Below are 14,975 nucleotides of genomic sequence, written 5' to 3'. Positions count from 1 at the left end.
AGATATTTCAGAGTAAATCAGTGTTCCGTGGTAGAAGCTATGTGCTTGGGAATTTCGGGACACCCCATGGAAACAGTAAATGCAGGACAGTGCCAATTTATTCCATGTGCTCTGTGGAATGCAAATGTTTTAGGATCTCACACCTGGGGTCCACAGGAAGGGGGATTGAACAGCTTTAAAGGGGCCAAGATGAGTCAAGAGGGTTCTACATTTTGAGCAGTAGAGAGTAGACCAAAGGATAAACTACTAGGGTGGCAGAAAAACTTCCGGGTATAAATGCAAGCCAACAATCTCCAGACTAGATGCTGATTGCAATCAATGAGGAACCACATTGAGGGAGTCCCAGCTAATTTGGTTGAATGTGCTAGACTGGGAATGTCATTGGGCAGGTTCCAATTGGCACTCTATTCAGTATTTTTTTTTTTTATTTTATTTTATTGTTTGATCAAAAAATATGATTTTACAATACAAACTGCAAATTCTATCATCATCGTTATCAGAGTCTTTGCCAGGGTGTTTCTCTCTTTTGTTGATATGTTCGCGCAGCGTTAGTCTAAATTAGTCTAAATTATTACAGCATCCGTTTCATCTGGTTCCGTTGTCTGTTACTTATCGTTTTCATTTAATAGAATGAATTCGATGTGTCGGACCATTTGTGCCATTGCAATTTGCCATGTTGTTCTTTCCCCTCCTATTAATCGAGCCCACCATGTCTCTTCTTCTGCCAAAATATCAAACCCTGCCATCGGGGCAAGATATTGTGATCTGATGCTAGCTGTGGCTGAGCAGCTCATGATTAAGTGCCTTAATGTTTCTTTTGGCGGGTCAGAGGTGTTTTCGCAGAAGCGGCATCCATTTGTTGTAACTATTCCGCGAATATGTAGGATCTCCCTTGTTTTATACAAGTTCAGCCGTGCACGCAGGATTGCATTTCGTACGTTTTTGCTTGGGCATTGATTGACATATCTTTGTAACTCATTCCTTTTTAGAGTGTTACTAGGGAGATGCAAGTTGAGTTTTAGTTTGGATGCATTATCTATAGTCATGGCCCAATCGTTGTCTTTTAGTTTTTTTAGTATTTTGCACGGATTGCTTATGAGCTCTTGATCTTCAGATGCGATGTTCTTCAGAATTAGTTGGTTTTTGTCTTGCCAGTCGTTTAGCATTTTGCATTTTCTGCTGTCCATTTCGCATTTTAGTAGTCTAAAGACTTCGTTATTATGTGCAATTAGACATTTTCTGTACAGCATGAGGGAATTGCAGAGGACTGTGCAATCTAACGATAGTAGGCTCAATTCACGCCTAATTGCTGACCCTGATACTGACGGTGGAAGATGTAGTACTATGCGCCAAAACAGCGCTTCCAACTTGGACCACAAACCTGCTGGTAAGGTGGGCATTGCTTCTGCACCATACGTGATTGTCGGTATCACTTTCATTTTATAGAAATTGATGGTTGGTACTAGAGAGAATTTTCCAAATTTGCCATCCACAAATTTAGCTTGGGCAGCTAATTTTTTGGTCTTTGCGTAAAGTTCTGCCTGCATAGCTGTTTCTTTTTGAGAGCTGTCCATTAATACTCCTAAGTATTTGCATTGGGCAACGGTCTCGAGATTGATTTCTCCCAGATGCCATTTGAAGATATTTCTTTGTTGATTTCTTTTTTTGTTGCCATTGTTTTGAAGAATCATGACTTTTGTTTTACTCGTGTTTATTTCCAAGTGATTTTTTGTGGCGTAAGTTTGAAGAGCGTCAAGTTTTCGCTGCAGACCTATTTCCGTTTGATCGAATATGGTTAGATCATCAGCGTACAAAAGGTGCCCGATCTTCGTTTGCCCCAGCTTTGGCGGAAATGCTCTCGTTGTTTCATTTATGCAGTTAATATCTCCAATGTAAGTCAAGAAGAGTGCAGAAGCTAACGGGCATCCTTGTTTTACACCTCGTTCACTGTAAATTTCGTCTGATAGCAGTCCATTACGATTCAAACGAACTTTCATTGAGGTGTCGCGATGTAGTGCTTGAATTGGAGCAAGTAGGGCCTCAGGACATTGCCACGCTTTTAATTTATCCCATAATGTTAATCTTTCTACTCGGTCAAAGGCTTGAGTGAAATCGATATATACAACATATAGATGTTGCTTGTTTTGCAGTGTATTTGCTTTCAGCGTACTGCATAATAGGATGTTGCAAGTTGTACCTGCGCCTTTCTTAAATCCTGCTTGAAAGGGGTCATTGCATTTAGCTCCTGCTGCCCATTTTAGAAATTTGGACATTAGGAGTGAGGCGTACACCTTACCCATTACATCCAGTAAGGCAATCGGGCGAAAATTCTCGGGATTGTTCATGTTGCCTTTTTTATAGATTGGGACGATTATCGCTTTGGTCCAAGAGTGTGGTATGGACTGGGTTTCTGTACAACGCCGAAATATGACACTCATTAGACTTGCCCACTCTTTTGGGTGGCTTTTTAACTCTGCGTTTGAAATCCCATCTGGGCCTGGTGCTCTGGAGTTTTTTAGTTTAGTGATGATATTCATGATGTCATCTTCTTGTTGTAAGTCAACCCAAGGTACTGTGTGTACTTGTTGCTCTTTATCAGGTGTGCATAAGGCTGATCGAAAAATTTTGGTAAAGTGCGTTACCCAGGTTACTTGATTGATATTATTTAAGATCTGATTATTTGATGTTTTGTCTGCGTCCTTTATTAGAGACCAGAATTCTCGGCTGTTGTTAGTGACAAGGGCTTTGGTTATCTTCTCTGCATCCGCTTGGTATAGTTTATGTCGATGAAATCTCACCCAGTCCTTGTACCTTTTCTTTATGTCATTTGTGGCATGCGTGATGTCTATGTTCGGTGCCCTACGTATTTCTCTTAACGCTCTTCTGTAGTTGCGCCTTGTCTCCACTAGTTCCTTGTTGAAGACATGTTTGGAACTTCGGTCATTGGCTGATCTGTTTCCTCGTTTTTGATGCATATATGGAATCAGTAATGGTTGATAATTTATTCCATCAGTGACTTCTGACATTTTGTTTCCAATGTATTTCTTTGTTACTTCGCGAATCTCTGCAGGTTTTATTCTTAGTCTTAGGCCTTGCGCGTTGGCTTCAATTTGAGTATTATAATGCGTGTTTATTTTACTAGTTAGGGACCAGGCTGTTTCAAGTAGATTATGGTCACTCATGGATGTGCGATGTATCGCGAAGACTTCAGTGATTGGTAATAGCGACTGAGATACAAATATGTAATCAATAGTGGCTATTGCGGGTAGACGCTCCCACGTGGGTGGTCTGTCTGATGCTGGAAATGCAACGTCTAGGTTATGAAGACCATGTGGCTCGCAAAACTTTAGCCATTCTTTTCCTCTATGTGCTGAAGCCTGTTGTGCTACTGTTGTTGATTTTTTTGTCTCATTACAAGTGGCGTTTAAATCGCCGCACATGATGATGTCTGCTGCAGGGTAGGCAATCATTGCAGTTACAAGTAGATTCTCACACAAATCAATGAATCTTTTTGTTGTTATCGCCGCTGGGTTCCAGTATCCGTTGGCTATAATTATGTTTCTGAATTGTGCATTTTGGTTGTTGTGAACCTGCACCGAGATTACAATTGCTAACAAAAATTGATTTGTCAGTAATATTTTCTCAATTTGAATTCTAGTTCCGTTACGACATGCTATCAGCAATCCTGAGGTTGGACGCCCCTTACTTCCTCTGACGGCCGGGACTAGAGTGATTTGATATCCTTCCAATCTTGGAGTTGTTTGAAGCCACGTTTCCTGTAGGCAAATGATGTCATATTGCCCTAAGTTTGGGCCACCCGGCATCGTTAGGTGGGAATGACCTCTGGTGTTCCAGGAGCATAGGGTTAGTCGTGTCGGCCTTTCATTTGGCGTGTCGCATGTAGATGGATCTCCTTTCATGGATGGCTATTGGGTCCGATGATTTGTGAGCATTTTGGGCAACCAAGCCCATAGTCCTGTTTTGATGTTTCGAGATATGTCTATCTTTGGTTGTGCGTTCTTCTGCAGCTCCGATGTTTTTAAAACCGTTGTGCTTGTGGGTTTCTGACTGTTGACTGGTCTCTGTTCTTTTCTATCTCGACTTTCCTCCCTTGAATTGTACAATTTTTGATTGTGTTCCTTTTCATTGCTTAGCTTGCGACTGTTGTCTGATTTTTGTTCTTTTCTGTTCCGACTTCTCTCTCTTGGGTAATTACGTTCTGAGTTTTGTTGCTCATCCTTGCGTGTTTTATTTTGGTCCTTACTCAAATGTGATTCTCGGTTAACTGGTTTTTTTTTTACATTTAACGTTTTCTGATGTTCTCTTTCCCCCTTTTGATTTAGGGGAAACTTTTGTCCGGGGTTCTCATGTCTGTCTTTTGAGGCACTTTGTCGTCTACGGGATGGAGCTTCGCGACTTCCATGCTGGACTGAAACATCCTCAATATAGAATCCCTGTCTATAGATGTCAAGTTTTTGGTTTAGGATTCTTGTGTATACTGTGTTCGAGTTTACATGGAGTAAAGTGATTGCTCCCGACCTGTCATGCCATGGCTCCACGATTTTTATGTCTGCCGTGTGAATTTCGCGTAGATTGCTAATTTTGCTAAATATGGTCATGACAGTTCTCCTGTTCAAAATGAGGTCTTCTGTGTTTGAGCGTCTTTGTGCCATCTTTATTAGCCATCTGTACTTTGTGTGTTTATTAGAATTATGTTGCATATCTCCAGAGGTTTGTTTCTTGGTCCTGTGCTTTGCTTGAGTACGGGGACTTAGTCTGTGTTTTTCTTTTTCGTCACTTCTAATGTCTGCATCTCTCTCTTGATGCTTTTTCATTGTGTGTTTATTATATGTCTTGTTTTGAGCACCACAGGAGATCGAACGTGCAACTTGATCCGACGATTCCGATTTCTTTGTTTTTACTGAAGTTTCATTGTTTTGCCTACGTCTTTCTTCTGTCCCTTTTCTACGTTCCTTGTCCCTCTCTTGTCTGTGGCTATCGCTTTTGGATTTCTTCTGGGTTATTTCTTTGTCTGACATTTTTGTTGTCTTGTTTGTTGTCCTCGTACGCTTTTCTGCCTCATTAGATTTGAAATGATATTCTAGGCGAGTACGCCTTTCTTCTAGGGTTTCGAAGTCGCGCTCCTTATTAGATTTATTGATTGTTCCCAAAGTTGCGGGCTGATTTTTATGATGGGATCTTGCCTTGTTTTTAGGTTGATCAGGTGTGATACTTAAGCAAGAGTCGTCAGCAGGATAGATGCTAAGATCTAATAATGCGTCTACTTGGTCGGAGTCAGACGAATAGTTTCTTGCCGCTGAACTACTTCTGTCATTATGTATTTTGTCTATTTCGTTCAGTTTTGAGTTTTTTGTGTTGTTGGTAGTAGTAGCCTTCTGGCTTGTTTTTGTTTTCATAGTAAGTTTATGGTTTGCATTTGCTATTGGGTTTTCCAGACTCAGTTTGTCTTTACCGTTGGTCATATCAAAAATGGAGTAGATAAGTTCATTTTTGTCTTTTTCAACCTGATTGCTTCAGGCGCCTTGTTTAAGACAAACAGTGTGTTGGAGGCCTGGCATGTTGAATGCAGTGGCGACTTTCCTTTGAGAATGAGTTTGTCAGTTTGCTTTTGCACTGCACCTTGCGTTGCCTTCATGCTGCTGACGCGCTTTTCTTCTGTAAGGTCGATAACTATGTTAGTTTGTGTTCCAATTTCATATGCAGTGTTTTCTTTCCTTGTTTGCGTTTGGGCATGAAGATATGGTGCTGCGCCTTTGTTTTTTAAATATGGTCCTTGTGTATCTAGCTTGTCTTTTGGCTCTGAAACAGTTTCCTTTGTTGTTATATAGGTCTCTAAGTACAATACTTTTGTGAGGATCATAGCTAACATCACCTGCTGATCTTTCACCGTTTCATGCAGTGTTTCATAAAGTTTGCAGAAAGGGTTCAGTGCGATGGTTATCACTGACATTATGCCTTGAAGATCCGTTTTCTTTGTATTCATCTCTTGTGATGAGTGTACTGTTTGCTGACTCATATTTTCGTGATGTATTAACCCAGACTCAGAGTACCGCTTACTTGGTGTTTGTGTTGATTGACTTGCATTCTCTATGTTTGTGGAAGCCATGGTGTTTGTCAATGGTCGATATATATTTGATTCTTGTATGTTGGATATGAGTTCTTTTGCTACTGACGCCCTCCTATCTTTAGGGGTGCTGTTTATTTTCGCGGAAGTGATTGGATTCACAAGTGAATGTTCTTGGGTTGCGTGTCCATATATAACTGTCAAAGAATCGGTGGCCACTTTTCCAAGCTCATGCACTTGTGCATCTGTTGAGAAATTGAACTGTGCTTCTGATAAATCCTTAGGGGTTGTGGGGTGTTGTCGATCACCTTCAGTAGGATTCTCACTGTTGTCAATGCCTGGGAGATAGAGTAAGTTTACTTTCTTTAGGGAACCTTCCATGTGTCCTGACGGTGTATTTGTTGGTGTTGGTTCTTGTACCGAAGGCGCCCTAGTATGGTTATCTTTTGTGAGTGAGAGATCACTACTCAGTGTGGTGTTTTCATCCCCAATCTCACTTTGTGTTGTTTGCTGCTCATCTTTCGTTTGTTTTTCCGTGCTTTGTTGATCCTGAGTATTGCTCGTAGGTTGAGTTCCACTATGAGCAGGCATTTCCGGAGCTGTTTCTCTGTTAATAAGTCCATCTGACTTTTCCATGGTTCGCAGCTCCGTTACTTCTGCATAATGAGCTTCAGGCATTGTTGGTAAGTCAGGGAAGTCTTTACTTATATGCTCGCATTTTCTTTGTTTTGCTGGGGGTGGCGAATTAGTCTCTACTGCGAGCATTTCCGCGTCAGAGATTTCGTCACACATATTGATTTTTGTGTGTGGCTGGAATTCGAAAAAATCGGTCAAAATTCGCAGAGATTGAGTTTTCCGCAGTTTTGTATATGTTAGGTTTTTAATCGTGCTGCCTCTGCTAGCTTGTTGTTTTTTAGGTGGGAATGGTTTTTTCTTAATGCTTTTTGTGCATTTATCTCTTGATCTCTTTTTGCAATTATGATCCGTTGAAAATTTACTGACTGCACAAATGTTTATATGTAATTCTGGTGGTATCCCTGTCTGGTCTGACAAGACTTGTGCACTGTCTTCGTCATTGGAAGCATGTACTTGTGCCTTCACGTTGCTTGTTAGAGCTAAACTGTGCTTATTTCCTGTATTTTGCTGCTGCTGTTTATGCTCAACGTTGTCTTTATGGCCATCAGTACTGATTGATGAGGCCACTGTGCTCCGGTATGACTTCGTGAGCGCTTTGCTGCTGGGACCCAGTAAAATGCTTGGGTCTTTATCACACTTCCTGGCTTGCACAGGGTCGCAGGTGAGGCTTTGTCTAGTCTCCCCTCCGGAAGACTGCGACTCGGCCAGTTTCACTGCGCCATGTGTTGCCTCAGATGGTGGTGTAATTTGTATAGTCTCATTTCAGACCTGTGTCTCTTTCTCCCCGATTGTGTCCTTAACCGCCACTGAGCGTACTGATTCCGTTGGGAGGTCACTTAGTAAGTAGATTTTTTGTGAGGTGATAGCGGTGGTAAGACTGCCCTCCGCTCTCATCGCTTGTGGGCTGGTTCGACATGGTGCATGAGGATGTGGGACATGTTTCATTACAGACCTTGGATCTTCTTTGAGTGGACACTCTTCCCCTTGCTTGGTGCTTCGCAAGCGCATGCTCTCATCCATACACGGCGAGGGAAATTTAGTAAGGTGATCAGTTATTACGCCGTGTCTACTTACCCTGTACTTCTGGCTGTGCAAGGTGTCTTTGTGGCTATCCGTAGCGGACCCCCGATCACAAGTCGCGCCGTCCGCGCCGAACAGCCGTAGAACAGTCAGCGTCCTTTGCACCTGACGGGCTTAGCACCGCAAGGGTAGTGGCCTTGCTGTTTTCTAGCCACAAAAAGTCACGTGCCAGGTCACGTGACCGAACTCAGCTCCGCCTCCTCCAGGAAGCGCGTTAGCCAGCTGAAGTAAGTCCTTCGAATTTAGCCGTCCAGACTCCACATTCGTCAGGAAGAAATGCGCCGCTGTGCTGGTGGCCTTGCTGTTTTCTAGCCACAAAAAGTCACGTGCCAGGTCACGTGACCGAGCTCAGCTCCGCCTCCTCCAGGAAGCGCGTTAGCCAGCTGAAGTAAGTCCTTCGAATTTAGCCGTCCAGACTCCACATTCGTCAGGAAGAAATGCGCCGCTGTGCTGGTGGCCTTGCTGTTTTCTAGCCACAAAAAGTCACGTGCCAGGTCACGTGACCGAACTCAGCTCCACCTCCTCCAGGAAGCGCGTTAGCCAGCTGAAGTAAGTCCTTCGAATTTAGCCGTCCAGACTCCACATTCGTCAGGAAGAAATGCGCCGCTGTGCTGGTGGCCTTGCTGTTTTCTAGCCACAAAAATTCACGTGCCAGGTCACGTGACCGAACTCAGCTCCGCCTCCTCCAGGAAGCGCATTAGCCAGCTGAAGTAAGTCCTTCGAATTTAGCCGTCCAGACTCCACATTCGTCAGGAAGAAATGCGCCGCTGTGCTGGTGGCCTTGCTGTTTTCTAGCCACAAAAAGTCACGTGCCAGGTCACGTGACCGAACTCAGCTCCGCCTCCTCCAGGAAGCGCGTTAGCCAGCTGAAGTAAGTCCTTCGAATTTAGCCGTCCAGACTCCACATTCGTCAGGAAGAAATGCCTATTCAGTATTTGATTAGGATCCAGCCACAACTAAGCAACAGGGTTAAGCTCAGTCTACCTAGCACCCCTAGTGGAAAACGTGATGGAGCAGCTAACCCATAACTGTCTGCGGGGACCACAGTATTGCACGTTTATAGCATTAAGACTAACCGTCACTATCTACGACAATGGGACCATCATAGTGCAAGGCAGCCATATAAATCTACTGACCTTCGATACCATCATCCCAACTCAAACTGCTGCCAAACATGGAATCCCTCACCTATGTTTAAGTTAGGGGGCTCCTACTCTACTCTTCATTCCCCCACAATGAATGTCTGCCCATAATAACATCAGTGAATACCCATCGTTTTTCTATTTATTGCTGTGTCTCAAACATAGGCATTTTCTATTTATTGCTGTCTCTCAAATGTAGGCGTCTGTATTTATTCTGTCTCTCAAATCTGGGCATTTTCTTTTAATTGCTGTGTCTCAAATGTAGCATTTATCTCCGACTGCTGGGGCATCTCAAACCTAGGTGTTTCATCATCAGTGTAGGGCATCTGTATTAGTGAGCCATATCTTTCACTTAGCCCATTTGTCTTAGGGAGCCTTGCCACACTTTTGGCCCGGCAGTGTTGGAAAGCAGTGTTTCGCACTTGGCCCATTTATGTTGGTGAGCTGGTTAGGGAGCAATAACTCACACGGACGAATCGTGGGGCACAGGTAACACATCACCCCTGGATGAACCTGTGGGGGTGGTAATTGCTGCACACCAGAATGTACATCGGGAAGGGATATGGGCCACAGTTAGAAAAGCGGGGATAGGAAAGGCTACCACCACTAACCAACCCTACTAAAAACTCACCCTTCTGCATACACCTCTCAAACTCTTAACTAAACACAGCCATACCTCAACATCACAACAAATCCCACATACTTCACTACACCAGAACAATGAAACAAACCACACATAGCCTCGCCCAACAGCACATGGTGGCAACCAACCGAAAAACGCACCCATGCTCAGTGAACGGTGTTAATCGAACTGAAGCTGCCAACAGCACCTCACTGCTCTCCTGCACTGTCTTACTAACTTACCCTCCCCCCTGCTTTACAGATCCACCAGAGCACCAAGAAACCATGCAGGTTGCAACAGTGCGTGGTATAAGAACCTTTAACATAACATAACCAACCTGAAAAGCTCTCTGGTCACAGTGAGCAGCCCCCAAGCACAATGAGTGGATCTATTTCATTTCCCTTGAGAGACTGTAGATCTAGTGGAACTGGGTCATATCGGAGCAGCACCACCTGTAGGATGGCATATTGAGCATTGTATTATCAGCAGTGCCAGTGAATATTTGAACACGCCTTACATGTAATTGACATTTCTCACAGAAAGTTCCCAAATGCCAGTTTTACAGTTTCAAAAACGAACCACCATATAGTCAAAAACACAACATAAACAGTGTATTCAACAATTTAATAGAAAACATAGAAAATGAATTCCATAAGCTACAAATGTCCCCTCTTTTATATACAATAATACAATCACAAATACCTCATCCAATGGCAACACAAACTGAACCATCACACAAAAAGAGAAACTGGGAGCGCCACCATGGCCCTCCAGGAGCGGCGCCATTAGGGGCTGCATCGTGGGCCGTGACAGGGGTTGGCCTCGGGATCTCTGCAGGGGCTGCCGGGAATGGCTGAGGGGTGGGGCACGGCGGTGGCAGGTGGGGTCTCCTGACCTGCATCCGGTCTTTGGGGAGTATTTAAAGAGGGGGGCCCACCCGATCCCCCTCTTTCCTTCCCGCCACCGGCCCACGCATTTGGCTGACGGATTACATATACGTTTCGGACAATGACCAAACTATTGGCCTAACAGTATCTACGAATTTGCTATCCGAGTTGTGGTTTGAGGGGTCCACTCGCATTCAATAGGCCAGACAGGCGAGGATAGTGTGCATGGCCCCTCGGGTTGCCTATTGGGTGGTTTTTAGCCCAGTCTTGGGCGTTTGAACTGTCCGGGTGGACGCTGGATTTTCTGAAAATAACCCTGGGGCCAGTGGGCCTGACTGGAGCTGGCGGGTCGACGGGACTGCTAAAGACAATGTCAGGTCATGGTAACCGATGATGGATGATGATGGTAAAAGATCTGTAGGTTCCTGTCAGTTTTGATGTGTATAATTCTGTTTTAATAAAATGCAGCCTGTTTTACCTCCAATAACCGGTGTCGTATTGTTTCATGAATTCACAATGATGTGTTAACTTATGGAGGCATGGGCTGATACAGACCAAGGAACCATAACGTACATCTAACATGTCTACTAGGGCACCCCTAAAATACAGACCAAGGAACCATAACGTGCATCTAACATGTCTACTAGCACTAGTTCCGGTGGTAAGTCTCTTCAGGGCAGCATATCAGCCAACATAAAAGACACACATGATCAGACAATAAAATGCATTAGATAATCAATAATGAATTGCCATTTAATTTCGGCATACTTGCCAGGAGTTTAATTTACTGAACCTTTATCGGATTTGTCACTGCTTATACGCACCTTGCAATGTTCTCCCCATTTTTTGCTCTGCGATTCCTGCTGGTGGAGAGGGATGCTAGTTTGGCTGTCTTCGGCTCTTGGACTGGAGGGCGTCTATACTTGACACAAAGAAGATGTTCTCCTCTTCCTCCTCCTCCTCATCAGGTCGGGCACCTTCCTCCCCCTGTTCGACTTGGGCAACATTTGGTGGGCGGGACTGTCTGAAGAACCCAGATCACACTGGGCCTCTCGGTACCAACACCGGCAGGGATGCTCTTCACACCCTTGCAAAATGATCCATCAGGCCACACCGTCCGCATGGCCTCCGTGCAGCTAGGCACTCACCGGGGTGGGGCATGTCGCACTCGCACTTCTGGCATGCTTCTCCCGGCTTCTCACCCCTATCACAGAGGTTGCCAGCTGGCCTCCGGGCACCTCTGCCGCCACGACCCACAGCACAGACCTCTTCTGACTTGGCTGCGTGGGACCCCTTGAAGCACGTACCTCGGAAATCTCCTGGCATCGGCCCAGCTCTAAAATGCGAGGAAGGGTGAACCCCGGTTCTCTCAGCACCTGTCTCCTCAACTTGCTTGAGGAGCACCCTTGGATGATCTTATTTCTGACCATATCATCAGCACTGTCCCATGCACATGCCACAGAGAGTCTCCTGAGACGACCATGAAATGTGTCGAAGGTCTTGTCTTCTTTCTGTTTGTTGGAGAGCATGACAAACCTCTCGTAGTCCGCATTGGCCAGTGGTAGAAAATAGTTGTGCAGGGCTGTCTTTGCTGCGGCATAAGTGGTGTCCGTGGGCTGGAGGGAGTCAAAGATCTTGTGTACAGCTGGTCCAGTGGCATACAGTAGATGGCCAGCTTGCTGTTGTCGCTGGTTTCCATTGTTGCCCGAAAGTACATGTCAAGGCGATCAATCCATCACTTCCACCTAGGCCCCAGACCCGAAGGGGGGCCAGACATGTCAAACTCGGGTATGGGTGGGAGAGCCACCGGAGCCCTCATCTGAGCCATTGCTGGAGGTGGGGGTTGGGTTGTTCCTTGCTGTTGTGGGACAGCCTGTGCCCTGTCCTGATTTTCTGGGTTACTCATGGGTCCGAGCGCACAGACACCCCTTCAGTATTACACAGGGGCCGCAACTCACCTAGCTTGATCCTTCTTCACACAGCAAGGTTGCTCTTCCACCTTCCACACCAGGATCACAGCCCTACAGGCCTCCTTGATCTTCAAAACTCCCCACCAGTCCTTCATCAGTGCACACAAGCACTCACCAGCTTTCAGCAGTAGCAGTGGTCCAGTGGCCAGTCACCAGATTGTCCAGCATTGAGGAGTGTCCAAAAATTGAGCCAGTGAGGCCTAAGGTAGGAGTTCCAGAATAGCTAGTTTCCCCCCAGTGCCTCCACTTCACTCAGTGAAAAGTGCCTTAAAATTACAAAAATATGCAAATTTGAGGCATGTCCTTGTAGGGACAGCAGTCTGCTATACATGCGTCCAAATATTTTGCCTGGATGGCACTCACAGGCCCCACCAGAGCTCTATCAAATATCCGTGTTCAGGAGACAAAATGGCCACCACTGTGGGGGCTGCCCCTCCCCCAAGCGTAGAACGAGAGATCCATCCCTCATTCTGTGAAAGAATTGCTTTTAAATATCACCGCCAGGTCCAGGCATGTCTCTGGCCTCGTGGCCACTATTGTGGGGGAATCCCTGGCCCACACCATGCTGTTCCGTGAGCCCCAGGCCCTTCCGCTCCCAAGCACTCACACGGAGACATGCGTCAGGCTCGGGCTCCCCGGTCGCAAAGCCGCGGCCAGGAACGCCCCTTTTATTTATAGGGCATGCGGTGGAGTGCAACATCACTCCGCCGTATGCTATTCCCTTAAAGCAGCAGCAACACAGTCTTGATAGTTCTATCTATCATGGTCGTGCAACCTCTGGCCCTTGAGCAGGTTCAGACAGGCCTGTAGTACAGTGTAATGCAAAGGGATGGCCCATCTGGCAAGGGAAGGACACTTTTCTTAGTGTTTTTGAACAACGTAGGCCAATTTATTGAGTTACTGCACTGCAGCCTGTAGTTCTGACCCAGGTTAGTAGCCCAATATCCCTTGAAAGTCACATTGTGCTGTAAAGGTTTCCAACAATTGCCCTATAATTTCTACTCAAATAGTTTGTGGAAAAGAATAATGAAAAGCGATTTGTGGTTCTGGGCCACTATTTCATTGCTTCCCGGGCATATTTTCTGTCCCAGTTGGACCATGCCGTTGTGCTGTTGTCGTAATCTAATTGGCAGCAGGCTGAAATATTTAAAAACAACTCATCATGTTATAGTGGAAGTAGCCGAGCATGGGATAAAAATGAAGATTACCCCTGCTATCTGCGCAGGGAGTATTAATTCTATTAAAGACTAGGAGGCGAGCATTATGCTTCATCTTCATTTATTCTACTCTTCAGCAGTTCAACAAACATATATAACAAAAACCATGAAAAGTGTCCTAACAAACTTTTCTCCTTTCCAAAAACTACAAAATCCATGAGCCTCTGTAGTCCATGCTCACTCCACCCTTCACAACCCACTTCCTGTGCTTGGACTCCTCCTCTGCTTTTACTCGCTCTGACAGTCTGTTATGGTCTTTAACTGATCCTCGTCAACGGTGCGAAGACTCTCCTGAACTTTAACTCAACTGCCGGAGTACTCTCGGTCGCCTGATATTCTCTGCCATGGTGCTGCCTTCAGATATTCTTTTGATCTTCTCCTATGAAAAAACAACAATAGGATACTTTAGGGTGGTGTCTACGTAACGCACTAGCTCATAATACTGCATTGACATATTATACACAGTACAATACTCGGGTGGGAATTTAATGCTCGCATCCTAGTCTTTAATATAATTAATACTCCCTGCGCAGATAGCAGGGGTAATCTTCATTCTATGACAAGACTGGAGGCGAGCATTATGCTTGTTCAAAGCTTACCCAACACCGTACTAGCCAAACTCTCTGCTGGCTTAAAGTAAAAATCTTTAAAAGTTCTATCGCTTGACCAGTCTGCAGCTAGCATTATCTCACACAAAGGCACTCCTGCTCTCGCGGCCGACGAGGCCATTGCCCCTCTCACAGAATGGGCCCCATACGTGTCCACATTCACACCTGCTGCATGCATGACCTCTTTGAGCCATCTTGCGATGGTAGCTGCTGCAACTGCTTGGTAGGGTTTCCTGCACGCTATCAACAGCTGAGTAGTCCTTGCTGCTCTATACTCCGCAGTCCTAATCTCGTATTCCTTAATGCATCATGCTACACACCACTTTGAATTGTTCGGGAAATACGGATAATGCACTGTAGAGGTCCCTGTCTTAGTCCTTCTGACTATGGAGAATGTGACTCCCTCCAGTCCGAAGGACCGTCTGTTAACATCTAGTGCTCTCACATCTGATACCCTTTTGCAGGAAATTAAGCATAATAGCATAGCTAACTTGCCTGATAATTGCTTAAGCGACAGGTACTCATCTGCCGGCCAACTTGCAAGAAGGCGCAGCACAGCAGCTACGTCCCACGTTGTGCTATACTTGGGCTCCGGTGGCGCCTTAATCTTGCTCCTCTGATGAGCCTCATTATCGCAGGATGCTCTCCTGCCGGGATGCCCTCTATCGGCATGTGACCTGCAGAAATCGCTGATCTATACACCCCTATTGTACGGAAAGCCTTCCCGC

General features: G+C 45.4%; 1 protein-coding gene across 1 annotated transcript; it reads right to left on the bottom strand.

Annotated features, from left to right (window-relative positions):
- Positions 1–3,926: 3,926 nt before the first annotated feature.
- LOC138525994 (myb-like protein X) lies at positions 3,927–5,483 on the bottom strand. The gene has a single exon (XM_069636286.1). The coding sequence runs from the start codon at positions 5,481–5,483 to the stop codon at positions 3,927–3,929; it is 1,557 nt and encodes a 518-aa protein (XP_069492387.1).
- Between the last annotated feature and the right edge of the window lie 9,492 nt (positions 5,484–14,975).

The sequence above is a fragment of the Ambystoma mexicanum genome, chromosome 7p (assembly GCF_040938575.1).
Source record: "Ambystoma mexicanum isolate Mex_15411 chromosome 7p, UKY_AmexF1_1, whole genome shotgun sequence".
In the NCBI taxonomy this organism is placed as follows: domain Eukaryota; kingdom Metazoa; phylum Chordata; class Amphibia; order Caudata; family Ambystomatidae; genus Ambystoma; species Ambystoma mexicanum.
The sequence above is the reverse complement of the archived record's forward strand: the minus strand, read 5'-3'. Positions and strand labels throughout refer to the sequence as shown.

Excerpts from the sequence above, each read along its gene's own strand:
- LOC138525994 (XM_069636286.1), bottom strand. The coding sequence starts at position 5,483 with ATGACCAACGGTAAAGACAAACTGAGTCTGGAAAACCCAATAGCAAAT.